The sequence below is a fragment of the Zea mays genome, chromosome 3 (genome assembly GCF_902167145.1).
Source record: "Zea mays cultivar B73 chromosome 3, Zm-B73-REFERENCE-NAM-5.0, whole genome shotgun sequence".
In the NCBI taxonomy this organism is placed as follows: domain Eukaryota; kingdom Viridiplantae; phylum Streptophyta; class Magnoliopsida; order Poales; family Poaceae; genus Zea; species Zea mays.
The window spans coordinates 39847039-39863468 of record NC_050098.1 but is presented as its reverse complement, the minus strand read 5'-3'; the positions used below and the strand labels follow the sequence as shown (position 1 = coordinate 39863468).

General features: G+C 48.4%; 1 protein-coding gene across 1 annotated transcript; it reads right to left on the bottom strand.

Annotated features, from left to right (window-relative positions):
* Positions 1-11118: 11118 nt before the first annotated feature.
* LOC100283930 (uncharacterized) lies at positions 11119-14459 on the bottom strand. Its single transcript, NM_001156828.2, has 10 exons — positions 13922-14459; positions 13773-13829; positions 13026-13088; positions 12889-12945; positions 12683-12766; positions 12434-12502; positions 12248-12360; positions 11972-12141; positions 11733-11811; positions 11119-11603 (listed from the first exon to the last, which is right to left on the bottom strand). The coding sequence occupies exons 1-10, from the start codon at positions 14318-14320 to the stop codon at positions 11504-11506; spliced, it is 1191 nt and encodes a 396-aa protein (NP_001150300.1). The 5' UTR covers positions 14321-14459; the 3' UTR covers positions 11119-11503.
* Between the last annotated feature and the right edge of the window lie 1971 nt (positions 14460-16430).

Below are 16430 nucleotides of genomic sequence, written 5' to 3'. Positions count from 1 at the left end.
AGGCTTCAAACTGGAGCTTCGTCTGATTCTGAGAGTCAAGCTTCGGCTATGGTTAAAAATTTTGGCAGCAAAACAGTGCAAATAGCAATGAATGCTGTGGTAACTTCACACCTACCCGTCTATTTATATAGTGATGCAGGTAAGAAAGTGAATCGCTAGGATTCTTACACCAGGCGAACAGCTGGCACCCACTGAACGGTGCCACAGAACCCGAGAAGGTGAATCGCCAGGACACGTGTAACTGCTGCATGGCGGGGCCACCTCGCGCTCGGATTATTTTAATCGTTTCTCGACAACGAGCTCAGGGAAGGTGTTTTTTGGACCTTCGACTTCCCGAAGCCTAAGATACTTTTTTCACGGATCAAGCTCGTTACGAAAAACGATCTAGCACCGCGAAGGGGCTACTGTTGGGACTATGCTTCGTCGCCGAAGGTCTGGTAGGAAGAAACAGCTTTGGCTGAAGCTGTTCGAATGTGATGACCGAAGGTTCCTCTTCATGAAGCTTCGGAATTACAAACCAACATAAAATTAGAATGACCTTTTAGTCCATAAATGTTTGAGTCGCTGTTGTAATCCCTTATGAGGGGCATAATTGTAATTCCTCACAGGCTGTGTCCCGTGTCTATAAATAGTGAACAGTATTCCTTTACTGTTCACGTATTCCGGTATTTTGCAATCGCATCTTTCGGGAATCAATCTTTGCCAAGGCAGAGGTATAATTGTATTCAATGATTAAATACACTGATTAGATATAATATGATTCGTTTAAGATTCATTTACCTTTGATATTCTATATTTTATGTTATCTTATACAATCTGTTAAAATTCAATTACGAAGATTTAACCTTCGTAATCGTATTGTCATCAACCTTCGTCCAAGGTCCATTAATCCCCAAGGGAATAATGCTTCGTTGGACGAAGGACATTAACATTTAACATTTTATGTTGCCTTGTTCTTAATTCATAGCATTTGAGAACAAGTCCCCAACACAATGTTTTGCCAAAAGAATTTCTGTGCAGTCTTTGATGTTATTGTGGAAACAGCCCTCGCCTCGATCCATTTGGTAAAGTACTCGACAGCGACGAAGGTGAACTTGAAGTTCCCCTGAGCCGTGGGCAGGGGCCCGACAATGTCCAGGCCCCAGCGCTGGAGAGGCCATGTGTGGGCGATCAGCTTTGTGAATTGCGAGGGGCTGCCTGATCGAGGAGAAAACTTCTGGCAGGCTTCGCGGGACCTTGTGACCCGATTTGCGGCGCAGATCATTGCGGGCCAGTAGAAACCTTGGCGGATCACCTTTGCGGCTAGGGCCCTTGGCCCTGTGTGAGAGCCGCAGGTACCACTGTGGACTTCGCGCAGGATTTGGACGCCTTTGGTCTCGGTGACACATTTAAGCATTGGCTGACTAACCCCCTTCTTGTAGAGTTGGCCCTCAATCAGTGCGAAGTCCCGACTTCGATGTTTGAGGCGCTTGGCCTCGTTGATGTCGGTTGGGTGGTAGTACCCTTGTAGGAATAGGGTTATTGGTGCCCGCCAGTCTTCGGTCATAATAAGGTTGACTATGCGGTGGCCCTCGCTGTCATTGGTTATTTGGAGCCCTTCGGGGCTCCGGACGGCTGGTGTGCCGATAACATGGTAGAACACGTCGGAGGGCAGGGACTCGCCTCTGGCGGCAGCCTTGGCCAATGCGTCGGCTTCTTCATTCTTGGCTCGGTCCACATGCTGCAAGGTGAATCCCTTGAATTGTCTCTCGAGACTTCGGATGGCCGTGAGGTATTGCATAAGTGCGGGGTCCTTTGCTGCATAGTCTTTCTCGACTTGGCCGGCGACTACCTTGGAGTCTGTTCTGATAATGCAGGTGGTGACACCAAGGGCCCACAGCTTGCGGAGGCCGAGGATGACTGCTTCATATTCTGCTATGTTGTTTGTGCATCTGTCAGATTCCAAAGCGAAGCTAAGGCGTGCCGCGTATCTGTGCTTGACCCCGGCGGGTGAGGTGATGATTGCAACGGCGCCTGCCCCCGCATGGCACCATGCGCCGTCACAGTGGATCGTCCAAACCTTCTCTGCGGACGGGTCCGGCTGTGTTATTGGCCCAGTCCAGTCGACGACGAAGTCTGCCAGGACTTGTGACTTGATGGCTGTCCTGGGCTCGAAATTGATGTGGTAGCCGGAGAGTTCGGCCGCCCACTTGGCAATCCTGACTGATGCCTCCGGGTTTCTGAACAATTCACCTAGTCCCCTGTCTGAGGTGACTCAGACCTTGAATGCTTCAAAATAATGTCGCAATTTGTGCGAAGACATAACAACTGCATAGGCAATCTTCTCCAGTTCCGTCATGTTACATTTGGATGGTGTTAGCACTTCGGAGACGTAATAAACTGGGCACTGCCTGATCACGCCCTCAACTGTCTGCTCCTGCACCAGTGTCGCGCTGACCGCATGCGGCGAAGCCGCAACATAGAGCAACAGGGGTAGCGAAGAGTCGGGGCTTGTAAGGACTGCCAACTCCGACAGGTACTGTTTTAATGAGGCGAAGGCCACCGCCTGCTCTGGTCCCCAAGCGAAGTCTTTTGCGCCACGGAGAGTTTTGAGGAAGGGGAGACTTCGCTCAGCGGATTTGGAGATGAATCTGTTGAGGGCGGCCAGTCTGCCCGTCAGGCGCTGGACGTCTCTGGCTGACTGCGGTGGCGTCATGTTGATGATGGCCTGAATTTTGGTTGGGTTGGCCTCGATGCCACGGTGTGATACCAGGTAGCCCAATATTTTCCCTTGGCGAACGCCGAAGACGCACTTTTCCGGGTTCAGGCGAAGTCGTGCGTCCCGCATGTTCGCGAATGTCTCGGCGAGGTCAGCGAGATGGTCCTCCTTGCTCCTGCTGGCGACGACGATGTCGTCCACATATGTGAATATATTTCTGCCGACTTGCCCCTCGAGCACTGTTTTGGTAAGCCGGGAGAAGGTGGACCCGGCGTTCTTGAGTCCCTCCGGCATTCTGATGAAGCAATATGTGCCGAAGGGTGTTATGAAGATGGTGCTGGCCTTGTCTTCCTCCTTCATATATATTTGATGGTAACCGGAGAAGAAGTCGAGGAGTGACATGACTTCGCACCCGGTCGCGCTATCGACTATTTTGTCGATCCGAGGCAGCGGGAAGTTGTCCTTTGGGCAGGCCTTGTTGAGACTGGTGAAGTCGATGCACATTCGCCACTTGCCGCTCTTTTTCTGCACCATCACAACGTTGGAGAGCCACGTGGGGTAAGCCACTGGCTCGATAAATTTGGCTTCCATGAGGCGATGTACCTCGGCCTTGGCAGCTTCTGTCTTCTCGTCGGACATTTTACGGAGCCGCTGTTTTTTCGGTCTCACCGAAGGGTCGATTCCCAAGATGTGCTCAATTATGGATCGGCTGACCCCGACCAGGTTGAGGGCGGACCAGGCGAAGACGTCTTTGTTCTTGGACAAGCAGCAGAGGAGCTTCTCCTCGTCATGCGAAGTGAGGTCTTCGCGATGGTGACTGTCTGCTTGGGCGTGACCTAGTCGAGGGGAACAGTCTTGGTCCCGTTGTTGCTCTGCAGCTGTGCCTTGTATTCTTTGTCGGTTGGGCTAGCGGACGCAGGGCCCTCGCGCTGGGCCGTGAGGCAGTGCACATTTCTTTGCCCGGGGACAAAGTCCCGCTCTATGTTGCGCGCGGTCTGCTGATTGCCGTAGACCGTGATGGTGCCTAACGGACCTGGTATCTTCATGCACAGGTACAGTCCGTGAATGGCTACCTCAAACTTGTTGATGGAGCCCCAGCCCATGATGGCGTTGTACGGATATACCATATCCACAATATCAAAGGTCACTTGCTCACTTCGGGCATTGGGTGCTACACCGAAGGAGAGAGGCAGTTCTATTTTGCCGACAGGAAAAGTGCCCTTGCCGCCGAAGCCATACAACGGGTTGTCCGAAGGCTTGAGCAGGTTGTGGCTTATGCCCATGCGGTCGAAGGCATGGAGCAAAATGATGTCTGCTTGACTGCCATTGTCGACTAGGACTTTGTGTAGGTCCCAGCCTGCCACGCTGCAGTTGATAACCATGGTGTCGATGTGGGGGGCGCTGCGCAGGTCGACGTCTCGTGCGTCGAAGGTTAGCGGTACGTGGGACCACTTTGTCTGCATGACTGGGTCGGTGATGGCGACGTGGTTGATGCTGCGGTAGTGGTCCCGCTTCTACCGCTTTGTGTCGAAGTCGGTGCTGGACCCCCCCAGTGATCATATGAATGACTCCGCGATATGGCTGATCGGCGAAGTCTTCTTGTTTTGGGGCGTGGGGGTGGGGGGATGTTTTGTTGTTGCTGGTGTGGAGGTGGGGGTGGGGGAGGTACGATTTGTACTTCCTGGTGGTGTTGGTATGCGTGGTGCGGTGGATGCGGGGCGGGGGCGTGGATGTATGGTGGAGGGGGTTGCTGATAAGTGTGCGCGACAACTCTAGGGTTGTCGGCTGGTTGCGCCCGTGCCATCCGGTCTTTGGTGGCCTTCGTCTCTGGGCAGTCTCTGGTTTGGTGGGCGCAGTCTTCGCCATGAAAAAGACAGTAGAATCGGCGCGGCGGCTGCGCACGTCCCCGACCCCTACCGTGAGTTCCATTTCTGCGGCCCTAGGGGGATATTCCTGGCGGCGAGGGGCATCACCAGCGGGGTGCTGGTTGGCGATGTTGTGGACCTGCTGCTGATTGCGGCCGTCTCGACCGGAGTCTGGCTGCGGAGTCCTCGTCCACGTGCGGCTGGACTGTGGAGCATCTTTGGGTTTCCTCTGAGACTCAACCTTGCGCTAGTGGAGCTCTTCGGATTTGGCATATTTTTTAAATAGCTGATATAATTCCTGGAGGTTCTTGGGCGGATCTCTGATGCAGTGGCTGTAAAGGACGCCGGCGTGAAGGCCACTGATGGCGTAGTGGATGGCGATCTGGTCATCGACTGAGGGCAGCTGTGACTTGAGTGTTAGAAACTTGCAGTAATACTCCCGCAGAGTCTCTTTTTCCAGCTGCTTGCAGAGTGAGAGTTCGGCCAAGGCGTCGGTGTCTGGGCGGTACCCTTGGAAGTTGAGCAGGAATTTGTCCCGGAGGCTTCTCCAAGAGTCAATGGATAGCAGGGGCAACCTGGTGAACCAGGTGAGAGCTGGGCCCTCGAGGGCGATGATGAAAGACTTGGTCATCGTGGCGTCGTCCCCTCCGGAAGATGCAACGGCGACCTGATAACTCATGATGTACTGTGCTGGGTCAGTGCTGCCGTTGTACTTGGGATAGGTCCCTGCCCGGAAGTTGGCAGGCCAGGGTGTCACTTGCAGGTGTGGCGCCAGGGGACTTCGCTCGTCGAGGTAGTTGACCCCTTGGAATGGCGCGGCGTGTGGGAAGGCGTGGTCGCGCTGGGGGAGGTGTAGGTCTTCCATTTGTGCGCGCTGTTGCAGGGGTGGCCCGTGCTGCAGGCCGAGGTGGCCTTCGCGTATGTCCTCGAGTTGTGGGCGCTGTTGCTGGGGTGGCCCGTGCTGCAGGCCGAGGTGGCCTTCGCGCTGCATCAGCGCGATCTCCTGTTCGAGGTCCTGGGCCTTCTGCTCTTCGTCGCGTATCATTTGCCGCACCTTGGCTAGTGCAGACACACGTTGGTGCTTGGCCTCCAGTATCTCTTTCTGCCTCTGGAGATTGCGGTTCTTGATGCGCAGGGCGCGCAGGTGTAGCTGTTCTTCCGCTGAGACGCCGAGGACTTCGCCGTCCTCGGTGAGGTCCACGCCCTCCGGTGGGGCGAAGCCTGGGGGAGGTTGCGGTTGTCCTTCAGGGCCGTAGGTGTGGAGGGCGTCGTCTTCAGTAGCCTCTTGGTGGGTGGATTGGGTGAGGGCGAGGGCCTTGCCCTTTTTTGCGGCCAGCAGTGCTTCCTTCGCAGCCTCGTCAGCCTTCGAGCTAGCTTTCTTGGGTGCCATCGCGGGTGGTTTTCTCGTAGCACGAACGGTGGGTGCCAAATGTTGGAACTTGCTCTTTGGCGCAAGGTGATCCAACGGGGGTACGATGTGACGTAAACAGGGTTTTCGCACGAGATGGCAATAGCTCTGTTAACCTAGCCTCTCAAGGGCACTGTGCGGGGGTATTTATAGGTATCTGAGTGCCCAGCGTCCTGTGTTAAGGACGCATGTGCCCTCAGACACCTAGGTTATCCCCGGAATATTCCCATAAAGCGGGGTTACAGACCGTAATTACAGGGATGCCTTTACAAATTAGGCCCGTAATGCGCAGCGGCCACGCAGGGCCTGTTACAATGGGCCGGAACACACGTGGGCCTCCATGCTGGACGAGGTTGCAAGATGAGACGACCTCATCACAGGTCTTCGTCCGGTGACGTATGGGACGAAGGGTGAGCCTGCCCGTTGTCTTGTCTCCGTTGGTCCAGCGATTACGGTGAAGGCATCAAGCGAAGGGTGGCGTCTTCACCTTCGCCCCAACAGACGCCATAGTCCTTGATATAGTAGTCGTCGAACGCGCACGACATGGCGAGTACCGATGACTCTTGGCTGGGCTGCCAAACGAAGTGCACCCCTGGCTCATCAGCGAGGTAGTATACCTAGCCATTGCACCACTGGATGGGCTACTCCTCTACATACATCTTGTTCGAGGACACTCACACAACGTCAGCAACGGTCGTCGTCCCAGCGCACAAGAATTCATGGCTGGTCAGTAGTGACTTACGTGGGAGGTTGAGCTTAAGGTGGATGATGAGCTGGACAGTGTGACGGCGCCGTTGTCGGATGTGGTGCCCAGAACAACCCGAGAGTCAACGGCGTTGGCGACGACCATGAGGTCCCCCTATTTGAAGATGGACAGCGCGGTGCAACCGCTCTGGACCGCGTTCAAGCGGCGGCTGCGCCGGAGCTTGCCGAACACAGCGACGCATGCGGCCATGTAGTACTGCTTTCAGAGGTCGAACTGACAGTCGCCAAGCTTCTTCTCGTTGTCAATGAGCGACGCCAACGCGAGCCCCTCCTGCCAGTGGTGTTTGTTCGGGGTTTCCAAGTGAGAAACATGGATTCATCTTTGGCGTTGGTTTATGAAAATGACTCACAAGTCAGATCCATGGAAAAAAATATTACGGAGAATAAATGTCACACATATAAAAAAGAATTTAAGTTGAAAACATTATTCAAACAAAAGAAATTGCATGCAAGGCTCTTCTTTAAATACTACTCCCTCCATCCAAAAATATAATTCAGGAATCTCGTTGATAATTATCTACTACTACACATTGTGCAAAGGTAGCAGGTGAGCTTTGGGAGAGATGTAGTAGATATTTTTACTGTAACAGATATTGACATAAACACACATGTGGTGTAGTGGTAGCTACGAGTGCATTTGCTTGAGAGGTCGCAGGTTCGAATCCCATTGGGGCAACATTTGTGTTTTTTAAGGCAACATTTGTGTTTTTTTAAATTTAGTTTTAGCTAGGCGTGGGATACACGTGGGAATGAGAATGGGATTTGCAGGGAGGGGGGAATGAGAAAGACAGTGCGGGGAGGGGTAATGGGAATGGAGGGGGGAATGAGAAAGATAGTGCGGGGAGGGGTAATGGGAATGGCAGAACACGGAATTGCAGCCGGGAATGGGAATGGGCGGGGAGAATAAGAAAGACAGTGCGGGGATGCGGGAATAGGAATGGCAGAACACGGAATGGCAGCCTACCCCTTACCGCCTTAATAAGTAGTAGAGATTGTTTAGGATTGAAACTTAGACATTGCGGTAGAAATAGCAACACTTAGACAAAACCTAGTTTGCACATTCTAGTTTGTATATTTGCATAGGTTTTGCTCTAGGGATTTAATTGTGACCTAGTTTAGAGAAAGTTTTAGAAGTCCTAATTCACCCCCCTCTTAGGCATCACCTGTTTCCTTCAATGTCCTTGTGCCTCTCATCCTCCCTTTGTCCCTTCTACATCTGCTTCTCCACCTATCTCCTTAGATCTACGAAGAGGCTGAGGATCCTCTAGGGTTGTAGCGGCGCTGCCTACCAACCCAGATCAAACATGATTCGTTGTTGGGCTCACCAGGATGGCACCTCCCGAGCACCGCCTTAATCTTCCATACTCCTCTCCGCCTCTCTATCTCACCTCCCTCCATCTCTTTTGTCTATGCCCGCGAGGGAGGGAAGCTGGGATGGAGGCGATGAAAATCCTGATACTGTAACGCTTTCCTTCGACTGCATATATCTGCCAACTAAGGCTACAACGTTTTGTCATAATGCAATGTATGCATTTTTACAATGTATTTTTTCGCTAAATGGTGTAGCAGAATAGTTGTTGTTTAGTAGTGTGGATAGCCTAATGTGCATATAGTGGAGTTCGACCCATCATTCGAAGCGGTGGCATGGCTTCAACATCATGTACAAACCTCTTCAAATCATGTAGATGCGATGTTGTAGTTTTGTTAATGGTTGACTACTCAAATCTAGTTGGCTGGATTGCATGAAGGGGGTCAATTACACGCAGATCTACTTTGGTTAGTTGGTGGTGCCTGAGTGTGAATAAATGAACAAATTTGCATGAGCAGGATATGCATTTGGTAGTTGGTTTGTAGAAAAGTTTTATGAAATAAACACAGTGCAATGCAATTGAATGGTTGTAATAATTTGATTTGATAAAATTAAACAAGATGCAGGATACGTGAAGGTTGTGTTTTATCACTACTAGGTGCATCCCATAGTAATAAATCTATCACTCTGTGCTTCAATTTTTAGATGGTGAATGGGAAGTCACATGTGTTCTGTTATACAATCCAACGCATCTATAGTGAACTTGTTGTCATCTCTCAGGGCACGATAATGTGTAGGATGACATGTTCCCAACAATTTCACAAGCTATTAATCTTCAGATGCATTTGAAAAAAAATGTCTAAATTAGTTGTAGTGTGATACACACATACCTTGATCTCAGGATAACTACACAGGAAGAATACAAATTCTATAGAGTGGCAGATATTCTTATCAACTACAGTGCCTACAAATTCTAGAAATATTTGTGCAATATAATTGTCGAAAAATGCACTAAAAACAACAGTGAATACAACTGATTTCCTAACAAGGTAGAATATTTCCACTCTTATTCGTCCATCGGTGATCATTTGGGTTGTTTGGGAAGAGCCTTGTGTTGTGCCTCTTCTGCACCACTGGGAACGTGATCTTTGGCTTCCCATTGTAAAGAGCTTTCCATGCATGAAGGAATGGTTGGTATTAAGTATGAATATTGTAATTGAGATAGCACTTGATGTACCATTCTCTCAAAATGTTACTATAATGAGATGATATTATCCCTTTTATAAAAAGAAAAGAGCTTACAGAAGCAATGGAAGGGGTAGTATCATCTAGAGCAGCAGGGTGAGTGACATTGGCACCAGATATAATTGTTGGTTCAATCGTAACAACCGGTAAGCTTTCTTTGGGATTAGCAAATTCTAAGTTTCTTCGTCCAAACTATGGAGAGAATGAATATATTAGTATCATGTTGCTCAGCAACTTTTGTGAATAGATCTAGTTGAGATTAACCTTGTCATTGATCTTATTAGCAACATTAGCAAAGTACGCAGGACTTACACTTCTAACATTTTTATCCTAGCAACATTGCAACATGATACCAATCTCTATCTCACAGATGCGATGTTGTAGTTACAAGGGTTCTGTTAGTATGTTATTGCAAGGACAAGCCATCCTACGCATTACCATGTTCTGAGAGATGACAACAAGTTCACGGCAGATACATTGCAGCCACTTAACAGCATTACCATGTTCTGAGAGATGACAACAAGTTCACGGCAGATGCATTGCAGCCTCTTAACCGAACACATGTAACCTGCCACTCATCATCTAAGAATTGAAGCAGAGTGATAGATTATTTCTGTGAGATGCACCAAGCAGTGATAAAACACAACCTTCATGTATCATGCATCTTGTTTAATTTTATCAAAATAAATTGTGTAGCCAGGCAATTACGTTGCATGGTGTTTATTTCATAAAAAAATTTTGCAAACCATCTATCAAATATACATTCTACACAAGCAAATTTGATCATCTATTTACACTCAAACACCAACTAACTAAACCAATGTGGATATGTGTGTAAGTGACCCCTTAGCGCGCCTCCCGGTATCCCTTTCTTCCACCGCTTAGTCTGCTCCTCCATCCGTCTCCTCAGATCTCCGAAGAGGCCAGAGGTCAGGGATCCTCTAGGGTTGGTAGTGGCAGTGTGGCACTGATTGCCAACCCAGATCGAGCAGCGGAATAGTTGTCGTTCAACATTGCGGATAGCCTTATACATCTTTAATCGAGCTCCAACAACTCATAAGCCATTACAACTTACAAGCAATGAATTTATACACAGAAAAACGGCAGTTTCTCCAATATCATTCAAAAAAATATCCATAGCTAAGGTCACGTCTATTAGGACTAGTTTAGAAACTCCATTTTTCCAAAGAATTTTCATTTTTCTAACGCCCCGTTTGGATCATTGGAATTGAATTCCATTCTAATAATAGTAATTTAGGCATATATCAATTAAGCTAATTCGGTTTTATGCAAAATATATTTGTATACTATTATTAGCAAGATATCAGAGATATTTATGTGCTATATTTTTACTATAGGGGAGTGAGACGAAGAATGTCATGTAAGTTATAGATTAGAAACCAATTCTAGTAATGCATAAAATCATTTCCCACCCTCCACCCCATGAATTTGAGATAGGTTTATATCTGAACTTTAGAAAGTGGTGGAATGTCAAATTCCAAACTAAATAAGTTACTTTATTGAGTGAATTCCAATTCCTCTAAAATGAAGGGATCCAAACGCCCCGTAAGAAAAATTAGTTCATTTTCCCTGTAAAAGTAGGAATCACTTAGTAAAATAGAGTTTCCAAACTTACCCTAAATACATAAAAAACAGACGTATTTTTCTCTGATTCTTCCCCTAAGCAACAATTTTCGTTTGTTGCATCCTCCAATACAAACTGGCTTCACAACCAAAAGTTCATGCTAGCCGAAGTCTAAAGTGGATGGAACCATTCCAAAGCAAATCTGGCCTTCGGTTTGTGATGTACGAGACACCCAATATGTTCTTTAAATCAAAGATGCTAATTCATTGACAAGGAGAACATGCTCCTGTGCTCCATGACATTTGATTGTTCTGGCTATTATGTATAATTACATTTAAGGAATCTGGGGCGGTCACATTGATACACTATCCTCTATTAGAATAGGTAAGATCTGTAGGGGAATGCTACCGACACTAGATAAAGAGATCAACTCAATGCGAACCTCTATCTCTATGAATGTGGATGCTACGGAAAGCACTGGAAACTAGATCTATTTGAAAAGGAACAGAAAGATGCGCTGCCTAGATCCTAAAATATGTCACCAGCAAACGAGGAAACATAGCGATATGGAGTGTGCAACGAGGCATGCTTTCTACCAAAGCCTTCAAGATTGACCAAGGCTCTTTTCCTAGCTTCTTTTCTCCTCATTTTCTTGAATTAATTTGTCCATCTCCTTCTGCCCAGTAGCTATCAGTGTCTTCACCGTGTCAAACACGGTCAGTTTAATGCTGCATGGTTACAACAAAACTGAGTACTAGTATTTACATGTGTCGATAGACTTAGACAAAAAAAACTCTCTCAGTTTTACTAAAACTAAACCAAATATTTTAGTTGTCATGGTGTGTAAAAGGACATACCTGCTATTTGGTAGATTTTTTAACGCATTTGGCACAAAACCTCTATAAAGACCAGTTAGACCGTCACGCTCCACAATGCCTGCATTAAGCATTGAAATTGACTTTAAAATGTGTTCCATTTTAGCATGATCAAGTACCACGTGGGCACATAGAAATAGCAAATAACATAGGTCAGATTTATCAAGATCAAGTGTATGTTATGTATTAGCCATTAGCTCATGCAATGCTAGCATAACTACCTGGAATAGCATCAAAAACAGTATTGTATGGTGTGCCTTTCATCTGCATCTGTCTCCTAACAGTGTCCAGCGGATAACACATCAAAGTTGCAAATGTTGCTGAAAGAAGAGCGGTTGCCAGAGATGTTTCTGGTCTATTCTTGTACTTCTCTGGTACAGATTTCTTCATCCTTGTACACCAAAAGAGAACGCAATATAAAAATGTGAGATAAATATTTAGATTTGTGTGGAGCTTTCACGTATCATAGTACTCATATGCAGTAGAAGGAATCTCACAGGTCAAAAACACAGAAGTTCACAGCAATGTAAGGTGCAATTGCTACAAGAGATGGACCCAAGCCTCCATAGAAGGAGGCCAGCCCTTCTTCTCTCAGCATGTTAAGAGCAACCTACAAAGTCATCAGGCTACGCCAGTTTCCAGAAAAAAAAAGTACAGAAATTTGCACTTACAAGACTGGTTACCTGAGATAAAGTGCTGTGTCCAGATTGAACTGCTAGCCTGAGCCGGAGAACATCCAGTGGGTAAGTTACCTATAAGCAAGTACAAGTAGAAAGTTCTGAATGTGCTAAAAATGGTGTTCTGTGGATTTCGAAAAAAATTATGTATCATGAAAAAATAGACCAAAGAAGAAACCAGCTATATTCAAATTCCATATCTAACAAAAACATAAATACAGGGACATTTGCTAGTAAGCAGATAAAATAAATTACAAGTGTAGATGTCATGCCCGCGCAAGCACCAGCGGCAAGTCTCCCAAATACAGAAAGCTCTCCATCCTTTCTCCGGAAAATTTTCTGAATTAAAAAGCAGTAACATTGTGACTTACTGACTTATGAGAGAGAGAAATGAAGAACTCACTATCACAAAGAATGTAAAAATAAATTGATGACTAAGTGTAACCGTGAGTAACTATGACCTTGTAAACTTCATACGAGAAGAGTTGCACTGCACTGTAAGGAATTATGCGAATGACCTGGACAAGTTAATGGGAGATGGATAGGAATCAGCACAGCACAGCAAGATAAACCATGGATGATAGGGAACATCAAGCACCTGTGGAAGGTTTCCTTTCCAGTAACCCTTAAGCCCATCCTTCTTTCCAATGTCTGCCATAGCCTGCATAATTGCAGATACATTATATTACAATATATTATCTAAAGTCGTAACCATTTAACTCCAGATAGCGCCTATCATATGTTTTTTTTAAAGAAAGCATTATAATTCACAATTCAAGCCCATCTAAACGATTAGGATTACTGGTTCAGTCGGATGGTTAGTACCCATGTTATAATTGCACAATAACTACCTGAGCATATTTGTGGATCCCTATTTTCAATAGGCATGTCAGAAAGCAACATGACATAGACTCGGAAAAGAGACCCCATCCAAGGACATATGCAACACGCCCATTAATTCATTAGTGATTTGTATATTAAGCTTTCTTATCTGTGCTGATATTATATTAAGCATAGGATTTCTTTTCCTAATGCAGTCATTTGTCAATTGACCAGTATAAATCGTATCCCTAGCATTGATGCAAGAAAGTTATCGGGAACCTCGTATCCTGTTAAAGTCTTAAGATAAGTTCTATAAAGGAATTCACTCTATAAACTCTGGTGTATTTCAGAATATTTCTCTGGTGTACTTCAGAATATTCCACCGATGTGAATTTTCCACAAAGAACGTAGCGCAGGAGATGAGAAATTTCCACAGAAAATGTAAGTTCAGAAGGTAATGTCTGAATGCACAGCATCAGGGTGAAACTAAATCCAGCAAAGAAAAGCGCCTCATATTGGTTACCTCGAGAAATCCAACACCCTTCTTGGCACTCTCTCCCGCCACCCGCACGCTATGCGTCTAGATAGATGAAAAAAGAACAAAACTAAATCGCGTCAGCCGCAAAGCAATAGTATGAAGACCGAATTAGATCCGCACGGTGGGTGGCGTGCCTGCATGAGGATCTTGACGCGGTCGAGGGGCGCGGTGACGGTCTTGGCTACAGTGCCCGCGGCGGCCCCCGCGGCAAAGATCGCGGCGCTGTTGGGTACTAGCGCCAGCAGCGCGAGCGGATGGCTCACCAGCTGCGCCGCGGGGGGCAGCCTGCGCTCCGTCGACTTCGTCTTCTTCCTCTCCTCCCCGGCCACCGCCTCCTTCACCTCATCGGATCGTACGACAACCGCCTCCTCAACCGCCTTGGCGACGGCCGCGGCGGAGTCCCCGCCGTCGCGGACGGAGAGCGAGGCGAAGGCGAGGAGCCGAGGCCCCGCGCGGAGGAGCGGCGGCGCACCGGCGTGGTTCTTCCGCGGGGGCCGCCACGAGTCGCAGGTCTCGACCCGGTGGCGGCTCATCGGGGGCGGCGGGGTGTCCTTCCGGGATCTGCGAGCCCCGCGGGAATCGGGAGGCGATTGAAGAAAGGGGTGACAGCACGAGAAGAATTGAGCAGGCGGGGGAAGGAAAGCAAAAGAGGGGATAGGGATAGGATAGCTCGGTAGGGATTATAGTCGTGCTTAACGCATAATCAAACCCGCATGTGATACCGTTCTGGAGCGGGCGTGTGTCGTGGACACGCAGGCGAACTTTTTCTCCCGTCCGGTCTCTGGTCTCTGCATCGGGAATTTTTGTCCAAAGCAATCCGGCTTCATTCCGAAATACTGTATAATATTTGAGAGCAAATATAACTTAATTATATTAAATGGATATAAATGGGGTAAATAAGATTTAAAATAACAAGAGATATCTAACTTGGAGTTTAGTTTACTAATAGGACTATTAGTCTATGAGTCCGTTCGGCTCGACTCTATCTTTTTGTCTGGGAAAAGTTAAAACACAATCAAACATCTTTTTAAACGGTTTAAAACATCTAAAGATAGAGCTATTCTCTACTAACTATTAAGGCTTTCGTGTAGACTGCCCTCGCCTCCTCTCTGCGCACGGCAATCCATCATCAGCAACGGCAGCCGCATACCCCGCGCGCACGTCCCGAGCAATCCGCCGTCGCAACCGTGCCCGCCTCCCTGCGCGCATGCCCCGTGCAACCCCGCAATCCCAAACCCTCCACTCCTCCTCCCCTGCGTCCCCCACTGTCACCGGGCCATGGCGGCCTCCTCCTCCCGCGGCGGCGCCGCTGCCTCCGCTGATGACGACGACGAGCCCTACCTCCTGGGCTTCATCATCTCCAAGATCGTTGGTATGCTCTACTACCGCGGCAAGGTCGCCGGCCGCGAGCCGCTCAACCAGTACGACAACAACGCCATCGTCGTCTTTAACGCCCGCAACGACCAGGTTGGCCACCTCCCAGGCGTCCTCGCGGCAGTGCTCGCCCCACTCCTCGACTCCCACCTCCTCGTCGTGGCGCAGGGCATCATGCCCCGGTCGGGCTCGAAGATCAACCCCAACGCTTACAGCCTCCCCTGCCAGGTCCACCTATTCGCGCGCCCCGCCGCCGCCTCCGTCGTCGAGGCCGCGCTCCACGAGGCTGGCATCGACCTCATCCACGTCGACCACCCCGAGTTCACCCTCTCCCAAGCGGGCGTGGTCATGGAGCAGTTCAAGAAACCGGACCGCGACCACGATGTCGATAAGCTCTTCTCGCTTGTGGGGAAAGAAGGGAAGAATCAGACTCAGCGCATGGACCCGCCCGGGGATGTCGTGCTATCCGAGCTCTTCGGACACCAGAAGGAGGCGCTAGGGTGGATGGTGCACCGGGAGGAGTCTGCCGACCTGCCGCCCTTCTGGCAAGAAGGTGAAGATGGGGGATTCGAGAACGTGCTTACCAATCAAAAGACGGAGAAACGACCACCGCCGTTAAAAGGGCGGGATCTTTGCTGATGATATGGGGCTAGGGAAGACGCTTACACTTCTGTCATTGATTGGAAGGACTAAAGCTCGCAATGTGGGTGCAAAGAAGGCTAGAGGGGGCAAGCTTCTGGTCTGCCCACCCACTCTGGCAAGAAGCTTGTGGTCTGCCCACCCTCGGTGTTCTCATCTTGGGTGTTCTCATCAAATAAATGTAGGATGCTTCTGTACCTTCAAGGTTCGTCCTTCTGAACTCTGATGTTCTTATGATTAAAGTTTTCATTCCAAATGTTTATTTGGTCAGGTTGCCGCTAATTTATCAGCTCCAGTGTCGTCAATCTCATTAGGCATACCTGCTCGGTCTCAACATGAGGCTAATTCATTTGTGATTATATGCAGTAATATTGTGATTTTTGGACTTTCACCATTAAAGGCACTCATTCCTGTGTTTCCAAATGTCCCAAGCCACCACGGTAATGGGTGTATTGAGCCCTTCTTCATACAATTGTTCTTGACATTAACGTTGTTTCCAATACACCTTCCAATGCTCTGTACATTGTGAGAAAGAAAATTAAAAACGTAGTGTTAAAAAGTTGGTATGATGTTATGTGAAGCAAGCAGTATTCTAGGTGCGCCAAGAGGGTGAACGCGCCAATGGCAGCA

Coding starts and splice junctions, on each gene's coding strand:
- LOC100283930 (NM_001156828.2), bottom strand. CDS start 14,320: ATGAGCCGCCACCGGGTCGAGACCTGCGACTCGTGGCGGCCCCCGCGG. Junction 12,946..13,025: donor GGAAAGGAAACCTTCCACAG/GTGCTTGATGTT, acceptor TAACTTGTCCAG/GTCATTCGCATAATTCCTTA. Junction 12,142..12,247: donor AACTTCTGTGTTTTTGACCT/GTGAGATTCCTT, acceptor TTGGTGTACAAG/GATGAAGAAATCTGTACCAG.